We start from the raw sequence: 24,505 nt of genomic DNA on the forward strand, positions 1-24,505 counted from the left end.
CGGAGTGGGAGGAGGGCCGCGCGGTAGGGGCGGGAATTGCACTTCCGCGCGGGGCGCACTGGGAGTTGTAGTCTACGGCGGGGCGAGGACGGCACGGCAGCTGCGCTCAGCGAGGGCTGGCCCGGGGCCGCGCTCGGCCTGCGGAGCCCTGGGCTCGCCGCGCCCTTCCAGGGCGGCTAACTCCCGCTGGCTCCGCATCCCCGCTCCGCACTGCGGTCGGACTGGCTCCCGGTTCTCCCCGCAGTGCTGCCGCTGGATGCGGGGACCCAGGGAACCCCGAGAGCCCCCGCGCAGGCCCTGCTCCAGCCCGCAGCCACCCTCGGCATCCCGGGAAAACACAGCTGGCACAGGGTGCCCTCACCCTGCTGGGATCTCCCTTTACAGCGAAAGGCAGGAGGATGGAGGAGGCTGGGGGGGAAAAGAATAAATGAACGACACGAGGCAGGAGTCCAATAAAACTATGTTTATAAATAAAAACAAGGAGATTGGTGTTGTTTTTATAAAACCCAGTGGACAGGGCAGGGCAAAGGGTGCGCAGTGGCCAGGGAGGCTACCGGGGACAGTCTGACTCCAGCGGGCTGAGGGAAGGAGAGGCTTTAGGGAGTCAGGGAGATGAACTGATGGCGTGTGAGAGCTGGCAGCGGGGCTGCAGGGGCAATGCAGACTCCCAGGGAGCAAAATACAATTCAACTCCATCGTATAAAAACTGTGAACACAAGAAAGACCAGAGGAGGCGATCCTTGTGGAGAAAGCCACGGCGTGGCTGGAGAGGGCGCCGGGGCGCCAGCACCAACAGCGGCAGGGTCGACATGTCCATACTGTACCGTGCTCGGCCCTGGGCAGGGGAAAGTGCTGCCCCAGCCCCAGGCACGTCTCAGAGTACCCAGAAGTGGAAGGAAGAAAGGCAGGGAGCACTGGAGCAAACAGACTCAACTGTCCCAGCACACACTGAGCCCAGAGGCCATGGTTCAGGCTGCAGTCTCATCCCTGGAGAGCTCGTGTTGCCACCAGGCACCGCTCACAGGCCAGAGGGAGTGGGGCTGTCCCAGAGGTTTGTCCCTCCCAGCAGCACTGGGCAGAGGAGAAGACAGACTCAGGCCCTTCAGAGGGCAAATACAGGGGACCTCCACGTTTGTCCAAAGCATGAAAGTGAACCAGTTGTGCCCCGCCCTCGCCTTCTAACTTAGTCCAGGCCCCTGAAGGTACCACACAGCTGAGCAGCAGCGCGACAGCAGGAGGGAGAAGGCCACAGCTGCCAGCCCCAGGCACGGGACAGCCCTTACAAACAGGACAGGCAGCAGCACATTGCAGGCAGGAGGGCAAAGAGCAGGATGGAAGGAGCAGAGCTCTGCCCTTAAATCCCCCCAAAGAACCCAGGGCAGGTGTAGGGCACTGAGTCACGTAAGACTGTGCACAGGTAATCACCATCTCTCTGGGCTGAGGTACAGCCCCAGCCCTGAGACCTGGCCAAGGTGAAGGAGGGTCCTGCCATGGGTCAGTGTCAGGCTTGGACCTGGCCCACTATGTGGACAAGAGAAGGGAGGCAAGAGGGAAGTGGCAGCATCTCTCCACTCCCTGGAGGCACTGAAGCCCTGGAACATTCATGCATTAGCCCAAAAGGCAGCTACAATGGGATTTAAAATACAGATATAAGGCTGGTCCCTGCTCCCCTGTCAGGGCTGTGGGAAGGGCAGGGCATCTTCCGCGAGGGGGAGGACAGAAGCCATCTTCAGCGCCATGCGTGCCCAGCGCCCTGGAGCTCCGTGTCCTGCTGTCGGGCCACGCCATGCTCCAGCTCTCCCCCCCGCGGGCGGCAGGCTCAGAGAAAGTCAAACACCCCGTAATTCTTTGCTGCTTGATAGAAGAAACACAAAAGGGTGAAAAGAAAGAAGAGATGTTTAGGGTGAAAGGACTGAGGCAGCAGTGACACACGGGCAAGCAGCACAGGGTGCTGGGACGGATGCGGATTAATGGGGTTAGAGAGGATGGCAGGAGGGAATTACCATCGGAAATACACAAGTCTGGGGGCAGGAGGGGCTGACAGCACCCAGCAGGCCTGCCAGGCCTGTCCACCCCGCTCGAGGAGGGATTAGAATCAAGGTTTAGTTCCATTTATTATTTTTTTTCCCTTTTTTTTTCTTTTCGTTATCAAGACAAAAAAAAAAAGAAACAAAAAAAAACCCCAAAAAAACAAGGGGTGAAGCCAGGGCTGGTCCTAGGAAACAAACAACAGGGATAGAAGGGGGAAGGAGGGACAGCAGACAGACAGGGGACGGGCGCTTCACATTACATCCACAAAGAACTCACTGGGGTTGCCCATGGCCATTCGGAAGGACTGTCTACTGGCCGTCAGTTCGGGGGGCACAGAGGCCAGGTCACGGCCCGGCGGCGCCCCGGGGGGGCCCATGGCTGACGGCGGTGGAGGCATCAGCAACATGGGGGGGCTGAAGAGAGGGGGGAGGCCGGGCGGCCCGTACGACTGCTGGCTGTGGTGGCTGCGGATGCTGTGAGCCAGGGAGTGCTGGCTGCGCTGGCTGTGCTGGCTGGCCGGCACCGAGCGCTCGCTGGCCGCGCGCTCGCGCCGCATGCTGCTCCTCGTGGTGTGGTCCGACTCGCTCCCGCTGCCGCCTGACTTCGACTCCCCGGTCTTCTCTCTCTCCTTCCTCCTCTCGCTGCCACTGCGATTGGAACCGCTGCTCCGGCTCCCTGCGAAGCACGAGAGGCAAGGTTAGGCACCAGCTTGGGCAAGTCGGGAAGAACGGATGGATCTCCTCTAGCCAAGGGAGAACTGCAGCACGCTCCGGCACAGCCAGGCCCCAGCACGGTCTGTGCTCTCAGTCTCCCTTCAGCAGCGAGTCCCACAACCCCTCCGAGATGGCTTCTACCCTGGCTTCCCCCACAGAGTCCTGCTGCTGCCCTGTACTGAACAGGATATCTGCCCACCTACAGGCATATTTTAGTCCTTTTCACTCACCTTCACTGTGCTGACTGCCTGCACTGCCCCCTCCGTAGCTGTAGCCTGGGTCAGGGAAGCCGGGATGGGGGTTGTATGGATGAGGCGGTGGATACTGATATGGGAAGGCCATAGGCCAGGGTGCAGCTCCTGGGTGAGGGAGCGGAGCCAAAGTGTCCTGATCAGAGGCGCCGCTGGAGCCGTCATGATCATGAAGTGACAGATTAGCCATGTCTGCAAGAAAGCAGAGAACAGGGGTTAATCCAAGCAGAAAAACAACCATGTGGTGAAGCAGCTTTCTGTCCATTCTTGCTGATGGACAAGGACAGGATATGCAAGGAGACACAAGAAGTTGGCACTCTCTCTGTTAGTCACTGCCACCATTTGTGCTTCCTGGCTGAACAACTGCCAGGCTGTGGGAGTCCAAGCTGCCACTCTAATACAGAGACCAGCTTGGTGGGAAAGGACCACATCAGAGCTACAGCTCACTCTGCCAATTCCTTCCCCCATCTTATCTGAGCAGCCAACCCTGAGCACCAACCCCTTGCCAACAACAAATTGAGAGCCTGGAGACAGTCAGTAAAGACTAAGACTCAGCTAAGACTGTCCAGGAGAAAAGATCACATAGTAGGTGACTCTCAATGCTGCTTCCAACTTCACTACCTCAGCAGCAGGACAAGGGAGCTGGGATATTCTCCATCACTCCTTTAACAGAGTCTGCAGAACAAGGGGCCCAGCCTGATGGCAATGGCTGTAGGTGTGTCCCCATGCTGTCAGCAGGGCTCTGCAGGACCACTACCCCTCCATCCTCTCCCTCCCAGCCACACCAAGAGCCATACTTCCACAGAGGTCCCCGAAGATGTAATAGCACTGCTCCGAGAAGGTGATCTTGTTCACGGTGTGTCGGATGTAGCCAGCCTTCAGCAGGTTGCTGGCATATTTGCGGGATTCACGGCGGTCTGTAAAGCCCTCCACATGGTGATAGAGCCAATCTACCACATCCGAACCTGCCACCAAATACAGAGTTAAATTTGGCAAGAGAGAGGAAGACAGCAGCCCTTGAGGCAGCGAGCCACACTGGAGCAAAGACAAAGTGGGTCAAAAGGTTCCATTTCTGACTCTTGCCTAGTCAGCAGTTTGTTTATGGTAACAAAGATGCTCCCTTGGACATCTGCCTGAAAAGAAGCCACCCATCCCCCAGTCCCTGCCTCTGCTGCTGGCAGCACAGTCTCTTACCAATGAAGGCATTGGGGATGGTGATCTTCAGCCACATGCGGTCACGCACCTCGAGGCCTGACTCTGGTGAGGCCATGGCTTTGACAATGGTGGCCATGTCACTGTGGATGGACAGGTGAAAGTCATCGAGGCCTGTGTTGTGGATGAAGGAAGGTAGGCAGAGGTGAGAGAGGACAGAAGAGACAAGAGGGCCACATGGAAGCATCACACACGGGAGGAATGGGCCAGGGAACAATACATCGCAGACAGCCTCGGGGTACATGCTGTGTAACCCCCCTTCCAGCCATCCCATGTTATCCTTCACATGTCAGCAGTTTCCTCTTGGGCAAAGCCCAGGCAAGAGTCACAAACTTACAACAAACTCTTGGCTTGTTGCCTCACCCAAGCTCTCCAGACCCTTGCTTCAGGGCTTTATATACCACATCACCCCAAACCTTCAGAAAGCAACCAAGAGGCCTGTGCTCAGCAGGACCCTGCCCCACCACGAGGCTCTTTGCTCTCAGCTGCCTCCTCTGTCCTACTCTATCTGCTGTCTGGGAGGAGCTCTCAGCTGCTCCAGGGATGTGCTGAATCCCTCTGGCTCCACATTCCCAGCAGCCAATCCTTAGTCAGTCTTCCTCTACACCTGCCACAGCTCCTGATTGCAGCCAGGCTCCTCTACTCTCCTCACACAGAAGGCTTAAAAACATGATATTAATTCTCCCAGGCAGAACTCCCACTGACCAAAGTGCCAGCCCAGAGAGAGCTGCCTCCCTCCCAGTCCCTTCGCAGGGCAGACCTGGCCCACCCCAGCTGTCCCCAGGCAGATGTATTGGTCCCCTCACAGCATAGTGAAGGTGAGGAGGCCGTGCAGCGGGTGCAGCACGGAGGCACAAGGACTTACGTTCGGTCTCTGGGATGGAGCTGGTGATGGAGGAGCTGGTGGAAGTGATTGTGCTCATGGATGGACTCATACCGTACGCTGGGTAGGTGCCAGTCATCGCTGCCGTGTGAGACACCCAGGCTGCCGGGTCGATGGGCCGGATGGGCTCACCTGCAATGAAGAAAGAGTCAGTCACTAGTTGTAAGAAATTATCACCTCATCAAAACAACCTCTGGGGAGGGACAGGGACACAGCACAGCCCATTCCATCCCCAGTATTTGCCGGGACTCACCCGGATCGGAGCATGGAGAGTCTGGCCCAGCCCAGATCCGCTGGGGAGCAACTGGGAGAGAAAGAAGAGAGGGAGGGTCAGCAGGAGAGGTGCAGAGGGAGAGATCCCCCTATGGCTTAAAGGGGGGGTTTCTCTTTCCTCTGGCGCCCCGAGCAAGTGACCTCCCTGCCCCAGTGAAACGCGTCCCCAGCGTGATGTGGGAAGAAGGGCTGGGCTTATGGGCATTTTGGTTTAGGAATAGAATATATCAGCCTCCTAAAAGGAGAGCTGAAACCCCATCAAACCCCAATTCAGTGCCCCATGGAGTCACACACACAGGGGAGGAACAAGACAACAACCAAGTAAGTGCTTAAGGCAGGGCTCTCACATGAGCTGGGCACCAGCGCTAAGGGTGGGTCAGCTATCCACTTACTCCTGGGTAACGAGAAGCAGCCACGCGGACTGGGGTCCCAGCACTTGGCCACTGTCAGGGTGATGGGCCTGCAACAAAAAGGTGAGAGTTAGAACCAGAGCACAGTAACACAAACCTCTGCATGATGAGTGGATGCTGTGTGCCAGCTCTCTCCTGGGAGACAGGGAGAAGCTGCTAGTATAGTGACTTTGTTCCCCTCCAGCTATGGGTTTCCCCTACTGACATGAACAAAATGATGTGACCCTGCTGAGGGTTGCTGATGACCCAAATAAAATCAGAGAATCACAGCAAAGTTTGTTTTGGAAAGGATCTTTAAAGGTCATCTAATCCAATTTCCCTGCAATGAGCAGCAACATGGCATCCCCACAAAAAAAGGGACCCCAATTCGCTGCAATTCCATTGGCTGCAATTCTTGCATTGGACATGAAAACCTAGGAACCAAAGCAACACCAAAATGCTGAGTTCTGAGCTTCTGCAGAGGCACTGGCAGAGGTGGCTGGAAGATACGACTCACACACTCCAAGCACAAACTGTGCAGATGTCCCTGGATGGAAGGAACAACCCAAGTACTCACCCCGGCTTGTGCACGATCTCCCGCAGCACCCGCACGGCATCGTCATTGCTCATGTTCTCAAAGTTGATGTCATTTACCTACAAACAACACAAAGAGGTGAGTCCCAGAGATGTGACCAGAGGCTGAGCTCTCCACTCAGCTCAGCAGTGACTCAGCTTCCCTCTTCCAAGCGTGACTTCCTGGGTTTAGCCTGCCAAAGTTCTCAGGGAGGCTTCTGGGTCTTTTCTTACTGCTTTCCCAGGCCCAAAGATGGAGATATGTGGGTGTGAAGTACCTGCAAGAGCATGTCTCCTGGCTCAATCCTGCCATCAGCTGCCACAGCGCCTCCCTTCATGATAGAGCCAATGTAAATGCCTCCATCCCCACGCTCATTGCTCTGTCCCACAATAGAAATGCCCAGAAAGTTGTATTTCTCTGCAGGGATGGAAAGAGAAAGATGTAAGTCACCCCAAAGCATCAAGCACAAGCAGACCTAACCTCAGTAAAACCACATCCTAATGGTGGTGATTTGCACCCCTGTCCCAGAGAGATGTCCTGGGACACACAAACTCTTGAGAGACAATTTCTACAAGAGAAGCCAATCTCCTACAGAATCCACCTCCTCACTCCTCCCCCATGCGTTCTCTTTGCCCCCTCCCCAGTTCCCTCTCCACAACCCAGTCTTGCTCTGGAAGGACTGCAGGCTCCATGCACACCTCCCACTCACCCATGTTCAGCGTGACTGTGATGATGTTCAGGGACATGGTGGAGTCTGTGATGCTGCTGAAGGACGAGGACTGCAACGTAAGCAAAACATGAGATGTCCTCCTGTGCCTAAGTAACATTCCCAACCCAACCCTAGCTTCCTCCACTTGTCCTTTCCTTCCTGCCCTCCTTGTGGCACCACAGTCACCACCCACAACTCCAGTCTTATGCTGGGAGCTTTGCAGAGCCAGAAAACAGCCATGGTCCTTATGACCTCTCCACAGCCAGGACAAGGCCTGTGGTCCCAGCTCATGAAGCTACATTGGCTTGGAAAAGGTTCACAGCACTTTTGAAAGTCTCAGCACTTGGACACTTGTCCAAAGCCATGCCCACAGCAAAACCAGCTGAATCCCTGTGAGCTCACCCTGACCTGCACTGCCCTCCCCAGGACACCCAGCCCCTCCCTGGGTACCCGCTCAATGCGTGGAGCCTTCTGTTTCCTCCGGCGTCGCTTGTGCCTCCTCATTAGACGGGAAGCACTGCTTTGCTCTGTTGAACTGCTAAACCTGCAGGCAAAAGCAAGGGTCAGCTCTTCTGCTGCCATAGTGGTGGTAGCAAGAGAGCCATGGAAATGGCACAGGGAATAGAGAACTGCAGGGGCAGAGGGGAGAACATGCATGGGGGACAGACAGACAGTGGCAGAGGGGTCTGCTGGGTGAGATGGAAGCAGGTCTGAGCCTAGGACTACTGTGCCCTGCAAAGGCATCTCTCTGTTCTGAGAGCTAGGGAGAAATTAGTGTTTCCCCAAGACCCAAGCCCTCCTACCTGCTGGTGGAGTCATCTTCATCTGAATCAAAGAAGCTGGTGGTCTCCAGCTCGCTGCTCATGAGTGTGGAGGAGCTCTCGTACCCACCCAGGTCTCGGCGCCGCTCTCCCTTCACTGTCCCATTCACCCTGGGTGCTGTGAAAAGACAAGAGTCAGTGGGCTTGAGACAAACCCTTCCCCTATGCAGGGCTCATAGCAACCCCCTCAGAATAAATCTGGCCATCAGTCAATCCATCTAGTGGCAGATAACTCCCAGTCTACCCTGGGATCAGATCCATCTCCTAGGGGATACCTCTTCTATCACTACAGGATGGGAAGAGGCTGATGGGCCAGTAGGAACAACGCTGCTAAGCTTGTGGAAGACTTGCAGCTGTTTCCTTGGTAGAGCAAGAAGCAGCACAAGTGGCAAGGCTAAAGCTCACTCTGGTTCTCAGCTAAGAAGACAGAGGCACAACTGTCTCCTGCTCTTGGGGCTTTTACAGGAGGTAACCCCCTTGACTCCAAAGGGTTCAACACCAAGCTCTGATGTAACACAGGTGCTAGCTCCCACCTCCAATGTGAGGCTATGGCCCTTCTAAAAGCTATAGAATAGCCCTTTTGAGCTGGGGTTCTGCAGAGCAGAGAAAGCTGTCCCAAGTCTGAAGCTGGTGCTGCCACCATGCCCCAGCCATGCCCTTCCAGAGCTCTCACCATGTTATCAACACTCACCATGCTCAGGCCCATCTGTCCGACGAGGTCGTTCCCTCTGTGATGACACCACTGAGTCTGTCTCTGTCTCATTGTCCAAGTTTTCACGACTCCCCCCAGTGTTAGGGCTGTGATGAGATAAAAGCAAACAAATATGTTCAACAGGGAACCACTTGGGGCTCTCTCTACCACTGTCCTGACCAACACAAGGTTCCAGCCATCAGTTGTCTCCTTCTTGAGGGACAGGAACAACCACAGCACATCTACAAGTGCAGGGCAAAGGCCGGGGGATGCTGTGCTGGCTCTTTCCCTGCGTTATTTTCAGCATGCCCTTGTTTGTTCAATAAAGCAGCTCCACTTCAAATTGGCTCCCATCCCCACTCTCCTCCCCTCTTGCTGGCTGTCATCCCTGACAATTTGGGTAAGAGTGTCCCAGCCTGGTCTGGGATACTGGTCTGGATTACAGCAAATGCACCCTGTGGCCCTTGGAAACCAGAGCAGATGTCCATGTAACTTACTGGAAAGAGGGGGGTCTGGAGTCTCCAATTCCTCCTGTGCGCTCCATGGAGGGCGGCAGCTCTGTCTGGTTATCAGCACAGACTGAGCCAGCATCTGAATGGGAACCCTCTGCAGACACCAGCTGGAGGGATGAGAGACAGGAAAGGAAACTGAGAAAACATTTATAAGAGTGGCCAAAGGAGCTGGCCAAAAGCCTGCCTGGCCCAGGATCTCATTTCTGGCAGTTGAAAACAGCAGATGCCCAGAAGCAGGTATGGAACAGGCCAAGCATGTAGCAGCATTTTCCCTCCAAAACCTTCCCAGACACTGGCTATTTGTGGCTCAGGAATTCCTGACCCAGCAGTGAAGCCCAGGTGGGTGACAGCTGTGCTTGGACACTCTGACATCACCTGCACACCCATACCACACACTCAGGTAATCCTTAGCACACATCTTGCAGCAGGGACTGGATTCCTCCAGTTCTCACACTGGGAAAGGCAGTTACAGTCATTCCCTTCCTCAGCTCTAGCAGTCTCTACACTTCTGCCTTCAAGCTGTGGGACCCAGCAGGACTTTCACCTTCACAACCCTCAGAAGCTGGAGGTAACAGATCTCAGGGCCAAGGCTGGCTTTGAAATAAACTTTTGAAACAGGCTCCTTTTCTGGCTTCCATATGTACTTCACAACCTTTCAGGCTGTGCTCAGCTTATTGGCTTGAGCACAACCTTCAGCCAATCTCTGGGATGTTCAATGGATTCCCCAGTGCAGAAATTCAAGACAGGGTTAAACCCTAGAGCCTCTTTATGCCAGCCATGCTGTGGGGCAGCCCAGGCACACCAACACACCACCATTCTGGCTCTGTAATAAACCATCGACTTCAGGGCTCAGGGAATGAGCTGGAGACTCTCCCAGGGGCCATGGGCTCCTCAGTGGAATAAAACAAAGAATAGCCCAAATGAGCTGCTCCCCAGTATTGCTCCCTGTCCAGATTTGCACTCTCCTGTACTTTTGAGCTGTAATAAACTGGGCTAATCCCAATAGGGTCAAGCAAGAAAGCAACAAAAAGCTTCTTCATTGACAGAAGCATTCAGGACCTCCAGAGCAGAGGTGACAGGGCCCAGAAAGGATCTATCAGAGGTGAGGGATACCCACTACTGCTCAGGACAGACAAAACATGAAACATAGGCTGGAAAAAAGCTGATAGCTGCTGTCCAAACCATAGTATCCAGTGTAAATTCAGAAGCAGTACTACTGCTTGTTGGTGAGGGAACCACATCTGTGTGGAGCCAAGAGCAGAGGCCAACTCAGACAATAGAAGCACAGCCCATTTATACAGGTCTTGAGTGCTTCCCAGCATCACTGATCAAAGAGCTGTGCCCTGCCCACCTTCAGGAACTGGGGAAACCCTCAAAAGGGGGGTATGGACCCCACAGATCATCATTAGTATAGCAGATGAGAGGTCTACTGCCAGAGATATTGGAGACAAAGAGAGGGATGTAGCTGAGGCAAGGAAGACAGGGCAGCCTTGAAAAAGCCAGAGCCAAGGCAGCAGACAGGGCAGAGAGCAGCCTCAGGTGTCAAAAGCTGCAGAGCCTGTCCCACAAGCCCCAGGACAAGCCCAATGGCTCCTGCTCTCACCACTGTCTAACCAGCTCATCTCACACTCAGGTCAGCTTCTCTCCCTCCAGCAAGCCCTAGGCACATGCCTGGCTCTGCTCCTGGCACCTTCCTGGTGACCTGTCTTCCCAGGATACATCCCTATTCTGGTAGCCACTGCCCGGGAGCAGAGGTTAGAAAAGATGCTGAAAGTGGCCAGCATTGCCTAGGGAAAGGTCTTATAATAGTTTCTGCTTGAAAATCTCAAGACAACATAAAGCAAATAGAACTGGACAGAGGGAACTAGCCACAGGCAGCTGTCAAACAGCAGTGAGGAGAGTTGAGAGGGTGTTCCCAAGCAGGCAGGATTGATGCTATCTTCCTCTAACACTCCCAAGGCTGGGATTTCCTCCCAGGAAGGTTTTGATAACGATCCTGCACTTTTCCTGCCTCTTACACTGTCAGGAAATACTCACTTGGATTCAAGCCCCTGTCTTTCCCTGTTGCTAAAATTAGTACTGAGTTCCTAAAATAGCATCATCCCAGCCTGTCTGTTGGAAGCAGCAAAGCAAGTGCTCCCCTCTCAGCCCCCAAACACCCATGGACTAGGAGAGTCTCAGCAGAGGTAGAAAAAGGCATCATCAGGTGCACAAAGGCCTCTGGGACTGCCATCATCCTTCATGCACAAGAGCTGGGAGTGATGCTCACTTGGGGCACAAGTTCCCTGTAAGGATCCAGCCCAGCAGAGCAGCAGCATGGTGGTCACACCAGACAGACCCACACCAGATCTGTGCCACTCACACACTGAACAACCAAAGAGCTCCTGCAAGGAAAGCCAGCAGCTACATGGACACATGGATCACCAGGAAAAGCACACTAGATAAAAAAGGAGCACTGGAATAGATTTAGAGACTATGGGACTCCCCATAGGGCAGGTGAAAGCAAAAAGCAGCTGGAAGGGGCGGGGTGGTGGGACATCTTGGGGCAGATGCAGCAGCAGTGGGATGGATGCAGAGGAAGGTGTGGTGGCCAAGAGCCGGACACTGCAGTTTTCCGAAGGGCCTGGATAACCGCTAGAGGGAGGACGGCAGGCACCAGGCCCCGGCTCTTTGTGCAAGAGCCCAGCACAGCTTTCCTCCTGCTCCAGCCTGCACCCTGCTCCCCTGGTTGGAATTCCAGCAGCAGCTGGGTCGGCAGGGGGGTACCTGCCTGCCCTGTCACTGTTTGGTGCAGGGATAGAAGCAGAATTAGGTGTGACTGAGCTTGATTTGCTAAAGATTTTTACTGTTCAGAGGCCTCTGGAAAAAGGCACTTGAGTCTTGGTGTAGATCCACACACCCTCATCAGCACAAACTGCAGCTCAGCAGAGGGAAATATGGATGATGTGCTGTGGAGACTCTCCCCCCACTAACAGAGAGTCCCCGTGGGGACAGAGGCAAGCATGCAAACAGGGAGCAAGCATGTGCATGGCATGGTACTGAGGGAAAAGCTCATCCTGCAGCTGCCCAGGCAGTACCTTTAGTCTTCAGGGCAGTTAAATCCAGTCCGCTTCACCAGCACTAAAGTCACTTAAGCCCTTTGCACCAGTCATTGGAGAGGGACTTTCCTTAGGAAGCTGACCCTGCCATAGGGGCAGAGGGGTTATGCTGTGGACAGGCCATGGCCATGATCTCTGCTAGGCATCAGTCACCATGAGCTCTTCAAAGAAGTATCCCACATCTTCCCTGGCACGGGGGAGATGTGCCCAGCATCACAGAGCCCCCTCTCCAGCTGAGGGACTGCAGTGTGGGGATCCAGCTCATCGGCTTCGTGAGCAGCCAGCACACCAACAGTACTGAGCAGCCCCTGTGCCTCACTGGGCACTCCACATCCAAACGTTGTTTTTCAGAGAGGGCACAAACAGGCTGAGAGACACCGAAGCAAGGGGCTTGCTTACCCACGACACCACCCGGCCGTTGAAGCAGGGAAGCTTGGCATTGTCATCCGAGATCTCTTCTTTCACCACCCTGCAGAGGGGAGAGAAGGCAGTCAGAGCTGGATTCAGGACTTTAGAGGAAAATGAGACTCACAGATGGGTATTTGCATACAACACCAGGCAGCCCAGGCTTGGGGATGGAGCAGGAGAGGACTGGCAGCTCTCTCCTGCTGCTAGGCTGCAGGCTCCTATGCCCACAGCCATGACTGCCAGCCTGAAGAGGGGCCAAAGACAGAATAGCCTTTCTATGTGCATACAGCTGCTTCATACCCCAGATCACATTTTAATCAGTAAAATTCAGGTGCATATCATAGAAACACTGAACTGTTTAGGCTGGAAAAGACCTTTAAGATCATCAAGTCCAACCATTACCCAAGCACTGCCAAGGCCACCACCAAACCATGTCCCCAAGTGCCACATCTACACAACTTTTAAATACCTTCAGGGATGATGACTCTACCATTCCCCTGGGTAGCCTGTTTCAGTGCTTGACCTTTTTGGTGAAGAAATGTTCCTAATGTCCAATCTAAACCTCCTCTGGCACAACTTGAGGCAATTTCCTTTTGTCCTGGTGCTTCCTATTTGTAAGAAGAGACCAATCCCCACCTGGATACTCCTCCTTTCAGGGAATTGTAGACAGTGATAAGACCCACCCTGAGTGTCCTTTTCTCCTGACTAAATACCACCAGCTCCCTCAACTGTTCCTCACAGGTCTTGTGCTCCAGACCCTTTCCCAGTTCTGTTCCCTTTTCTGGACATGCTCCAGCACCTCAGTGTCTTTGTAGGGAGGGGCACAAAACTGAGCACAGGGTTCAAGGTGTGACCTCACCAGTCCCAAGTACAAGGGACAGTCACTGCCCTGGTCCTGCTGTCCACACTACTGCTGACACAAGCCACAAAGCCATTGACTTTCTTGGCCACCTGAGCACATGCTGCCTCATGTTCAGTCACTGTCAACCAGCACCCACAGGTCCTTTCCCACCAGGAAAGGCAGCTTTCCAGGCTGCCTTCCCCCACCCTGCAGAGCTGTGAGGGGTTGTGACCCAGGTGCAGGACCGAGCACTCGGCTTTGTCAAACCTCACACAACTGGCCTTGGCCCGTCAATCCAGACTGGCCAGATCTCACTGCAGAGCCATCCTCCCCTCCAGCACATCAACACTCCCACCCAACTTAGTCATCTGTGAACTGAGTGTGCCCTCAATCCTCATGACCAGATCATTGATAAAGATATTAAACAGGACTGCCCCAGTACTGAGCCCTGGGGAACACCACTGTGAGCAGCCAATGGACGCAGCTCCACTCCTGACAACCTCCTGAGCCCAACCAGCCCGTTTTCTACACAGGGAACAGCACACTTGTCCAAGCCACGAGCAGCCAGTTTCTCCAGGAGAATGCTGTGGGAAATAGTGCCAAAGGCTTTACTAAAGCCCAGGTAGATAACAACCACAGCCTTTCCTTCATCCACTAACTCTGCCACACTGTCACAGGAGATCAGGCTGGTCAAGTAGGACCTGCCTTTCCAAAACCCATGTCAGCTGGGTCTGATTGCCTGGCTGTTCTGTACATGCCCCATGATGGCACTCAAGATAATCTGCCCCATGACCTTCCCTGGCACTGAGGTCAGGCTGACAGGCGTGTAATTCCCTTGTAGATGGAATCACATTTGCCAATTTCCAGTCACCTGGGACCTCCCTGGTTGACCAGGACTGCTGGTAAATGACAGAGTGACTCAGTAAGCACTTTCACCAGCTCCCCCAGTATCTTTGGGTGGATCCCATCTGACCCCATAGACTTTTGTGTTTAAGCAGGTTGCTGACCATTTCCTCCTGGATTACATAGCCTTCATTCTGCTCCCTGTCCTTGTCTCCCAGTTCAGAGGGCCGGGCAGCCTGAGAGCAGCTGACCTTGCTATTATTTGAGGCAAAGAAGACATTAAGTACCCCAGCCTTTTCCTCACCTTTTGTCACTGTTTCCCCCACATCCAATAAAGGACTGACATTCTCCTTAGCCCTCCTTTTGTTGCTGACATTATTTGTAAAAATATTTTAATTGTCTTTAACAGGAGTAGCCAGACAAGTTCCACTTGGGCTTTGGCCCTTCTAGCTCTTCCTGCAAAACCTCACAACATCCTTGTAGCACTCCTGAGTTGCCTCCCCCTTCTTCCAAAGGTAAAATATTTTAATTTTTTCTGAGTTTGAGCCAAAGTTCCCTGCTCAGCCAAGCTATTCTTCTTCCCCACTGGCTTGTCTTTCAAGCACATAGGGACAGCCTGCTCCTGCATCTTTTAGATTTCCGTCCTGAAGAATATGAGCCTTCTTGGGCTCCTTCACCCTTCAGGACTGCCTCTCAAGGGACTCTGTCAACCAAGTTCCTAATCAGGCCAAAGTCTGCCCTCTGCAAGTTCAGGGTGGCAGTTCTGCTGATCCTCCTCCTCACTTCTCTGAGAATTAAAAACTCTTACCATGTTGTGGTTGGTTGCACAAGGCGGCCTCCAGCCATCACATCACCCCCAGCTCTTCTCTGTTCACAAACAACAAGTCCAGTGCGTGCCTTCCCCAGCTGGCTCCCTCACCCTCTGTATCAGGAAGTTCTTCCACACACTCCAGCAACCTCCCAGACTGTTCCTGCTGTACTGTATTTCCAGCAGACATATTCCCACCAGTTTGCTTATTTCTAAAGAAATACATAATTTAAGCCTTTTTATAATGATCTGAAAGAATCATAAACTATGCCAGAGATTTCTAATAGATGAAAGTGAAATACATTAAACATGCTGCCTGCTAAATGATACTGTTGCTTTTTAATTACATACATAATATTTCAACATCACTTCAAGCTTTATAGTTCTGCCATAATTTCATGTCCCTGCATTACACAAACAGCTACATTATCATCCTTCACATTGAAAGAAGCACTAAATTTATTTTTATCCCAGGAGTAAAAAAACAAAATCAGTTTTCTTCGGAGAAAGTTTATTTTTTTAAATTTTAAATATCACTGGACCCCTAAATACTTTTTCCACAAAGAATCTGCAATCAAAACAACTTGCAAATTCAGAAGATTCAATTACTACCATCTTCGATAAATCAAATACCAAAATAGGCTTTAACAAGCTCATTTCCTTTTCTATCCAATGACAACATTTTAAGCACTCTTACTTAATACAAAGTTATATTACAACTAGATTGTGATACTATGTTCCCCTTTTCAACTTATATTTAAGGTAGCTTGACACATATTATGCTTAAAACATGAGGTAACTAAATAGTGAATAAATTATGGGGGTGGGGGAAAGTCGAACAAAAAAAGAAAAATAACAAAGTAAAAAATGTGAAACCAAGAGAAATGATGTATTAAAAGTAAGTAGATTATAAGTGTCTAACACTACTTAGAGGTGGAATCCTATCAACAGCTCTAAAAGGTCCCCAAGCCAGTCCCCAACTCATGGGGAATCAAAGAGGATGCAAAGGTGGGACACGGAGCTGTGACCCACTGCCCCAGAGTGCCATCAAGTCACAGCACGCTGGGGCTTGGAGAAACAGGCACTCTGGGCTCCTGGCTGTGCTCCCTGGTGTGCCAACAGCTGCCCCAGCTGTCCCCAAAAACAAGACACGAGGCTTGCCAACACTCACAAGGCACCAGCAAAGGCAAATGAACAGTGTGGAAGCCTGGAGCTGGGGAGCAGGTCTGCTCCACCCTGCCAGCCCCACTGGTTGCACCGGTGTCACACACGCTCAGCAAGGGCTGTCCCACGGGTGAAAGGCAGCACGTCACCCCGCCTTTGCTGGCAGCTGGCACTCACAACCCCTGACAAAACTGGAGAGCCAGCAAAGGGACTGCACAAAGGCTACCCATCCCCAGAAGGCACAGATGAGGAGGTCATGGTTTGAGCAGTCTAATCCACTCCCCAGGATGTGTGTTAATTCTTCTTGCACAGATGGAGAAGCAGGAAAAGCAGGGAAGGAGCAGTGATGATGGATGAAAACCCTGATAGCTTAATGCTTCTTCAACATGTTCTGTGCCAGCCTCTGCCCAAAGCCCCTGCAGCCCAGATGAATGTCAAATACAGGCAGTCCCCTTGGGACCCACCCTCTCTGGTGCCCACACCAGCCCTTTCCAAGGCAGGCCAGTTGTCGTCTTCTCACTTCCAAGTGCACACACATGCACCCTGCCCTGGCTGCACTAGCATCCATTCATACTGTCGCCAGCAGCCTGGACTGCATCCAATTCCTAGAGAGAACTTCAGGCAGAGCCAATTTTCAGTGCTACATGCTGCCTGCTCAGGGACACAGAGCCCTGCCTGTGGGTGAAGGGACAGGGTGATATATTTACTGGGTCGAGGTGACCACTGCTCAGCACAAGTCAACTATTCCACTTTCAGTGGGGACAGAGGAAACCAACCCCAAGACCCGCCCATTCAGCCTCAGCTGCAATGCCTGATGGAGAACAAGCTCCCTCTGTCCTGAGAGCTGGTCCCTCCTCACTCTTATTACCCTGCGGCTGCCCCAGACATCCCAGGGGTCAGCTCCACCCCAGAGCAGTTTTCTCCCTCCTTCCCCAACCACTACATTATTTATCACTATTTATCACCCAGATGCCAGAGCACAATGGATTATATATTTAGACTCTAAAGAGCAAAAACTGATAGTGCTGGAGTCAGGCACATGCCGAGCAGGAATATCTCTGCAGCACTGCTCACATATGTCACTCCTCACACCATCCCAGCTATTCGTGCCCTGCATTCCTTTCCAGCCTCAGCCTGAACTGCAGCCTTCCTCCTCCATTCCTTTCCAGCCTCAGCCTAGCTGCAGCCTTCCTCCTCCCACCTCTCACCACTCTTCCAGTCACACTTCTCGCACGGACACGACCGCAGGTTCACACGTCAGAAGCCACCGAGCGAGCAGCCTCTGGGGGAGCTGTGAGCAGTGCCACGTTTCTGCTCCGCGCTTGAATGGGGAGGCGGCCATGAGATGAAACTGTCCTGTGGATGTGCTGGCAGGGAAAGCCATCCTCTGAATGTGCTGGGAACAGCCCCCACCTGATGGGGTCTGAGCCTGGGATTTCTGAAAGAGCCGATCCAGAAAGAGTTCAGGCTCTCTGGTTCTCACCAAGCCTTTCATTCTCCCAGAGCCCAGGGAAAACATCTGCCTAAGACTGATTTCAGAGGGACTGCTTTGAGTTTACTGTCAGGTTCTCAATGTTCCAATATCCTGCTGGGGGCTGGGTAGAACACGGCTAAGAATGGTGGCCAGGAAAAAACCCTTTCATGTGGAAGCAACCCAAGCCTTGTCCAGGACCCTCGGTGCTGCTTCCCTGCCCAGAGAATTGCCCTGTGGCCGGGCACTCACCGGCCCCCTTCCCATCCTGGGGCCAGCAGACATGCCGAGGCCAAGCTGCAGCTCAGGGCCTGGCACGCAGGCCCAGCGCTCCCCGGCACTCATCTGCCTTGAATTTTCCAACAAAGAGACCTGCGGGAGGGAGGAAGGAGGGAGGGTTACAGGGGAGGCAGGCCGAGTGGGCGGATGATTCCACCGCCATCCCCAGTGACACGGGGCCAAGCCAGGGGGAGGAGGAGGAGGAGGGGACGAGGCTCCGGCTGTGCAGGAGCCCGGCTGGGGTGTGCGGAGGGGGCTGCCAGGGCTGACACAAGCAGCACATCTGCTCCCATGCAGCTGGGGGAGGGGAAGGGTCAACCCCGGCAGCAGGGAGGAAGCAAAGGAAACCCAGCTCCAACCCTGGCTCCATCCCTACCCTCCCACCAGCTCCTCCTTTGGAGCCAGCAGACCCTCTCTCCACGGCCTGGGAAGGTGCCATGCTCCCGGTTTCCCTCCCACTGCCTTGCCGGCAGGAGCAGCTGGCAGCCTGGAACATGGATGCAGAGGCGGGTGAGGGACAAGCAGGCAGACGCTGCCTTCTCCAGGGAGTTCCAGCCTGGCTCAGGAAATTAGAGGGTATTTTATATCACAGAGTCATGTCCTAGGAATGAAGGGAAGGTGGGGAACAAGAGAGTGCGCACAGGAGAGAAAGGAGGCCATAAACCCCAAGCTGCGGAGACGGCTGCGCCGTGTCAGACCCCGGCTGCGCACACACCGCCAGCACAGCGCAGCTGCTCTGCTCCAGCTCCTCGTTTCCCCTCGGTGGCCTCCAGCCTGGCTGAGGCTGTGGATACAAGCGAGTTTCTAGCTTCAGCCAGCTCTGGTCTCTCCTGAGCAGCATCCGCTAGCCACAGCGAGGTCCCTGCGAGGAACTCTGACGGAGTAATACAAGCCCAGCGAAAGAAGAAATCCAAGAGACACAGACAAAGGCTTCCACAGGATTTGAACCTCAGCTTTGGAGGCAGGCTTGGAGCTCAGCAGCAAGTACTGCTTGTTTCTGGCAGTCCTGTCCCCCAACTTGTCTATCTAAGGGCTTGCCGCGGGGAGGATACTCAGAGAGAAGAAATCACAGACATGTGGCAAACACAAAAGCTGGATCTGGCATCAGAGGGGTCAGTACCAAGAAGGCAGGTAGGGTTGGGGACCTCTCAAGCATGTTGGACAGCCTGATGGCCAGGATGAAAAACAGGGGATGTGCAAAGACCGAGAAGACAACTGAGCAATGACAATTTCACACTGAAAAGATGCAAAGTTAGTAGAGCAGATGAAAGATCCTCAATTGTTAAGAGGAAAAACATTTACAGAGCAGCAACGTTCTTTCCAACAGTGCAAAGCCCAGAAATTAAATTATAAACAATCTTCTCTTACAACATTCCAGAAGTGCACAATTAGGTTGGTCATTCCTGTAACCTTAACAGTCCCCATCTCCTACAGCTCACAAAGGAAGGAAAAAAATAACCCCAACCAAACAAAAAAAACATCAGGAAACACTTCTACCAACAGCACAAGCTTCAGGGATTTACACACTAGAAATGTGATCTCATTTTCAAGACATCTACTACACTTCCCTTAGGGCAGGGATGTCTTGCTTCCAATTGATTGTATAGATTAATAATTCTGCATAGCAAAAGGAACCACCTTCATGTTTTACTATCCAAATATGAGCAGCTCCTGGCTCTAGAGCAAAATCCTCATCTCTCCTGTAAGATAATGCTGAAGCTACAGGGATGAGCTCTGCAGCCATTTCACCAGATTAGAAAACTGGACAGGGCAATTCTCTGAGTGTTGGGATTTCAATTGGGAAATATGTGCCTGTTAGATTAAGCCCAGATATGATGTGTGTATTTCCCAAGGGGATACAATTCACCCAAGATCTACAGACCCAACCAAAGAATACACATGGCAGTGATCACACAAGTATCGGTGAGACCTCGGGCTTTGCAGGCAAACAGGATGAATCAAACAGGATTAGAGGATTTGAGCTGTCTGTCTCTGTAAGCCAACACACTCTTTGGGTCTCTCTCACTGTATTTTCACCTCCTGTGCAAAGAAGAGGAGTACAAATTGCATTACACTGGGGTGAGAAGGGCTCTCTGACCATAAACAGACTGTCACTCTCCCATTTAATTCCCCTTCCAAGCCCCCAGACAGGGTGTTCCACGCTGCTCCTCTATGCTGCAGCACAAGGTAAAAGGGGAAATGCAGATCTGTAGATGGTTTCATTCTCAGACCTACTGTCCTCTCTGTCCCTGCACCCCATGTGAACATGAACTCCTTTGCAGCACTGTCTTTACCTGGTGTGCTTTTCAAGAATCAAGAAGCATAAATCATCTGTTAGCAGCTGTCCTACTACCAAAACAATAGGACACCTCTGCACTTGTGCAGGAATGGCCACCCCTGCCCTCCTAACAAGTCCAGGGAGCATCACAAGGACTCCTCAAAGGTCATTCCATTTCAAGCTACTACCTGCACCCCTCAAGAATAGGCTCTTTCATTTTCAGAGAATGGTTTGAGCTGGAAAGGACCTTACAGATAATTTAGTCCCAGTCCCCCCGCTAGGGGCCAAGAGCCTCCCTCTACCATGGTCACTACTGCTGCCCCACAGCCTCCTCAGGCACCATGAGGTTCTTTCTCAGCCTTCTGTGCTTTCCCCCCACGGTCAGTCAGGCAAGGGCTGAACAGACATCCAAGATGCCAACTGTTTTCCCTGAGAAGCCCTCATCAACATGTTTGCAATCATTCCACTGGACAAACACCAGGACAAGCAGAGCCCCTAAGTCTGGGCGATGCTTGGCTCCAGCTGGACCTGTGCTCAGCCCGACAGGTATCACTGGGTGGCAGATGACAGAGATCAGACCTCCTGTTCACCTAATCCAAAGACTGGAGAAGGAATGGCATTTAGGAAGGAGCCACCCAGGCTCAGAGGCCTGCCCAGGAGCAGCACTTATCAAAGCAAAGCTACAGACAGATTTCACGGTGAGAGCAGGGCCCTGGCAGCCCCTCCCACCTTGATCTCAGAGTGACCATCTGGCTGCAGCCCTGCTCTGCAAACAAGCCCGACAGGCCTGTCCTCCACCGGCAGCAGGAAGCTGCACGGGGACTGCAGGAGCCACCTCCTCGCTAATTAATCCCGCCCTGCCCAAGCGATGCTTCCAACCTCCGGAAGGACATTTACAGACATCATCAAAGAAAGCATTCTGCAGGGCCCCGAAGGTTCAGTGACACTTTCAGTCTCTTTGAATTGGAAATCAGGACAAACGGGAACTTCCAGCAGAAGCCAAGTCAGGTTCTTCACGCTGCTACCTCAATTTCAGCTCCTCAGTAACTAAAAGCTTGCATAAAGATACAACACAGCACAAAGATACAAGACAAGTGGAGGGACTCGCTGTGAGAATAAAAGATTTGAGGTTAAACATCTGCAGAAATGACCTTCAGGGAATGGAGACAATTCCACAGACATAGTAACAGTGGCCAAAAGCTGGGCTTGTATTCTGAGTGGGAGAGGAAACAGGCCCAAAGAGGCCCCAGCCAGAGATGTGTATGAGACAGGGTAAAATCCTGATGTGGTTGCTGTGGTTCACACTAATGTGAGACAGCAAGCGCACCGGAGCAGGGAGGCTGGGTCTGCTGTGACACTCAGCTCCATCTGGACACAGACAGCAGGAAGGCAGAGCTGCAAAACACCAGCTCCTGCTGGTGAAAATAGTGCAGAGGTGGACAAAGGGTTTATCTGGCTACTGCTGGTTACAAAACGCAAAGGACAACACCAGCTTATCAAGAAGCTTGTGAATGAGGTGTTTGGGCTCCACAGGGAGCTCCTTGCAACTCCCCATGAGTGAGAAGTCACTCCCCCCTTTCTAGGCTGACTAGAAAGCAACAGCCTTCCCTGCAATGTCAGGGACTTCACACTGGTTAAGACAACTGTAAGGAGCTGTAAAGAGCCCCAAGGGCTGCTGGGGGGACAGCGTGAGGTTTGCACATACACCACAACCAAGGGAGAAGGCCGTGATGCCTGTGAAGGCTCTGCATGCACCATGGGGAATGCAAGACCAGGCCTTCCTTTTCTGGCCCTCAGCTGAGGGACACCAAGTCAGTGCTGCTTTTTCTAACAGCAAGCGAGGCTCCTGCCAAGAAAGCGCTGCTGCTGTGGAATGTGCTGGGCCAGCAGTACAGCTCATTCCTGGAAAAGCATCAACTCAGCGGGAGACCAAGGAGAGGAGAACAGGGGGAAATTGGGAAGAGGGGGAGGGTGGGAAACAAAGTCTGAAAGCTCGGACTTCCACACCTGGGGAAGCACAGAGCAGACTGCTCACTGGCACCTCCTCGTCATGGGCTGCCAGCACAGCAGCCCTGCCCAGCACCAGCCCTATGCTCTAGGAGCACTCTTCTGCCAGCCAGATACCTCCAGAGCAGATCTGGGACCACACAGACCAAGGCAGATGTCTGTGGGGAAGAGGAGCAAGGTTCATTTCCCCCCATCATGTTAATAATTAATTTAATTTAATGACAGATCTCCACAAGACGACAAAGCAGCCTCCACATGTGTCCTGTCCTCAAGACACTGACCAGCTCACATTACTCTCTCCTTGCATAAACAAATTTGCAAGACTCTCCCCAGGAAACCGACTCAACCTCCTACCCGATGGAAAGAGGTTTTGAAGCATGGCAGGCTGTAGATGGCTGCACCTACTCTGCACATCCAGCTGGGCTGCCATCAGCAACAGCTCTGCTGACTGGGTCTGTAAGACATACAGAGAACCCCCATAAAACCAACAGGCTGTTAATAAAGCTCACAACAAACTTTCACCACAAAACATGTGCCAAAGACAATGAAAAGGACTCACGCAAAGAAGAGCCTTTCAGTGTCACAACAGCTGCATGGTGGCAAAGACAGAACTCTGTCCCAGATTGCAAGATATGGCAGTACTCTGAAAAATGGGCAAACACTGATACTACGTCCCTCTGGTCCTAAAATGCAGGAGGCAGAAGAGAGCATGAGGGGTCTGAACACTCATAAGAAACTTTTCTGACCATTACTAGGTCAGGGACACTTAATTGTTTTTCTTCCTCATCTGTTTTTGATGGTGTCAAAAGTGGATGGTGCAAAAAATTCCCTGTATAAAAAAAAAGCAGTGAATAGAGCACATTTTAGTAGCCTTTAATATACTTCATCAATTTCACTAACACCAGTCTTATTCACCAAACTCCATTCAAGACATACAGCAACAACACAACAAGTAAAATACCAAGCATCCTTTACCAGGCCAGCCAGGCTTGCCCTCCAGCCAGCATGAAAATAACTGTTCAACTGCTGGAAGAAAGAGACAAGAAAGGTGCTCCAGTCCCAACCAAACTAATCATGTGCTGGCACACAACTTTCTCAACTAGAGGTCCAGAAAGCAGATGAAAGCCATCCAGGACCCAATACATTACTGTAAATATAAAGTCCTCACAGTTACCATGTACAGAATTCAGTTCAGGTCCTACCAGGACTCACCTCTACACCAGGAATCATCTTCCTTTTCAACAAGAGGGCAAGCTTCCCCTCAGTTTAGAAGAGGACAGTGTTTTGGATCACTGTAGCACCAGGTCCAACTGCTGCTTTTCTTTGACACTGTGAGCTCCTGGACCCGACCCTGTCACGCACCATGCAAAACCTTCCACCAGCTGTCTCTGGCAGCTGCACCAAAGGTTGGGTAATGGCCATTGACCTCCAGAAATCACCAGGACATGAAATGTTTGTCTTTTGGAGGGTTCTCAAGGCCATCTGCCAACTCCTAGGTCCTTGAAGGACAGAAGAGTGCAGGGAAAGGACGCACAACCTGTCTACAAGTCTGTAAATATCTCATGAGCTCGGTAACTGTGTTGAACTGGTCATGCTACACATTAGCTATTCCCAAAGGCAGTCCAGAAATACTTATCATATGTTATTAATACAATAGGGCCATCTCCTGTGTGTGTGGATCTGCTGGTAAGTCACGTTACAAGACCACCCTGATTTTGAGCTTCCTAATTATCTGCAGTACTGACATCAAGTTCCCTTGAAGCTTCTCTCCTGTAAGTTACATGCAGAGTGACCACAAACATTTAGTACCAACACCACATGTTGATCAATCAGGAGCACACCTAGACCCTACAGTCAACTCGGCCAGACACAGTCCCCAGCTCACATCTACAAACCCTTCTACATGGCACAGCTAAGTCAGACCCAGCTCCAACATCATGCACACTGGCAGAGGTGTTACACACGTTGTGTTAGTTTGGAGCTGCCCCAAGGAAACCCAGAGCTTACCCATAAACTGATGCAGATGTTGACATCCTCAAAGTCTCCTGACAGGATGACTAGACAAGGAATAGTCTTAAAGAGTTTTCCCAAGTCTAACTTTTTGGCCCCAGCTGAAACAACACATTTTTAATCTAGAAGAAAAATCCACCTCACAGGACCCCCTTCGAGACCTAAAGGTGCATTTACCAGCTCTAGGTATAAGGCAGGTTTGCAATAAATCCACCCTTCTCAGAGTCACAAAAAACAGC

The 24,505-nt window shown here is 52.4% G+C and overlaps 1 protein-coding gene across 12 annotated transcripts in view; it reads right to left on the minus strand.

The window, feature by feature from the left end:
* Window positions 1-448: 448 nt before the first annotated feature.
* DVL3 (dishevelled segment polarity protein 3) overlaps window positions 449-24,505 on the minus strand; it is a 33,374-nt gene continuing 9,317 nt past the window's right edge. Inside the window, exons 2-17 of one of the 12 annotated variants that reach the window (XM_064385464.1) lie at window positions 12,557-12,626; window positions 9,045-9,166; window positions 8,548-8,654; window positions 7,839-7,974; window positions 7,486-7,579; window positions 7,036-7,105; window positions 6,604-6,743; window positions 6,330-6,406; window positions 5,756-5,823; window positions 5,344-5,394; window positions 5,145-5,222; window positions 4,190-4,321; window positions 3,793-3,960; window positions 2,975-3,187; window positions 2,308-2,706; window positions 449-1,851 (exon numbers count right to left, since the gene is read on the minus strand). In XM_064385464.1, coding sequence (XP_064241534.1) covers window positions 1,820-1,851; window positions 2,308-2,706; window positions 2,975-3,187; window positions 3,793-3,960; window positions 4,190-4,321; window positions 5,145-5,222; window positions 5,344-5,394; window positions 5,756-5,823; window positions 6,330-6,406; window positions 6,604-6,743; window positions 7,036-7,105; window positions 7,486-7,579; window positions 7,839-7,974; window positions 8,548-8,654; window positions 9,045-9,166; window positions 12,557-12,626 — 1,957 coding nt within the window. In that variant the 3' untranslated portion in view covers window positions 449-1,819. Of the gene's footprint in view, window positions 2,707-2,974; window positions 3,188-3,792; window positions 3,961-4,189; window positions 4,322-5,072; window positions 5,223-5,343; window positions 5,395-5,710; window positions 5,824-6,329; window positions 6,407-6,603; window positions 6,744-7,035; window positions 7,106-7,485; window positions 7,580-7,838; window positions 7,975-8,547; window positions 8,655-9,044; window positions 9,167-12,556; window positions 12,627-24,505 lie in introns of all 12 variants that reach the window. The other 11 variants (XM_064385461.1, XM_064385455.1, XM_064385457.1 and 8 more) reach the window with 11 other exon arrangements.

Source organism: Passer domesticus, chromosome 11 (genome assembly GCF_036417665.1).
Source record: "Passer domesticus isolate bPasDom1 chromosome 11, bPasDom1.hap1, whole genome shotgun sequence".
Taxonomy (NCBI): Eukaryota; Metazoa; Chordata; class Aves; order Passeriformes; family Passeridae; genus Passer; species Passer domesticus.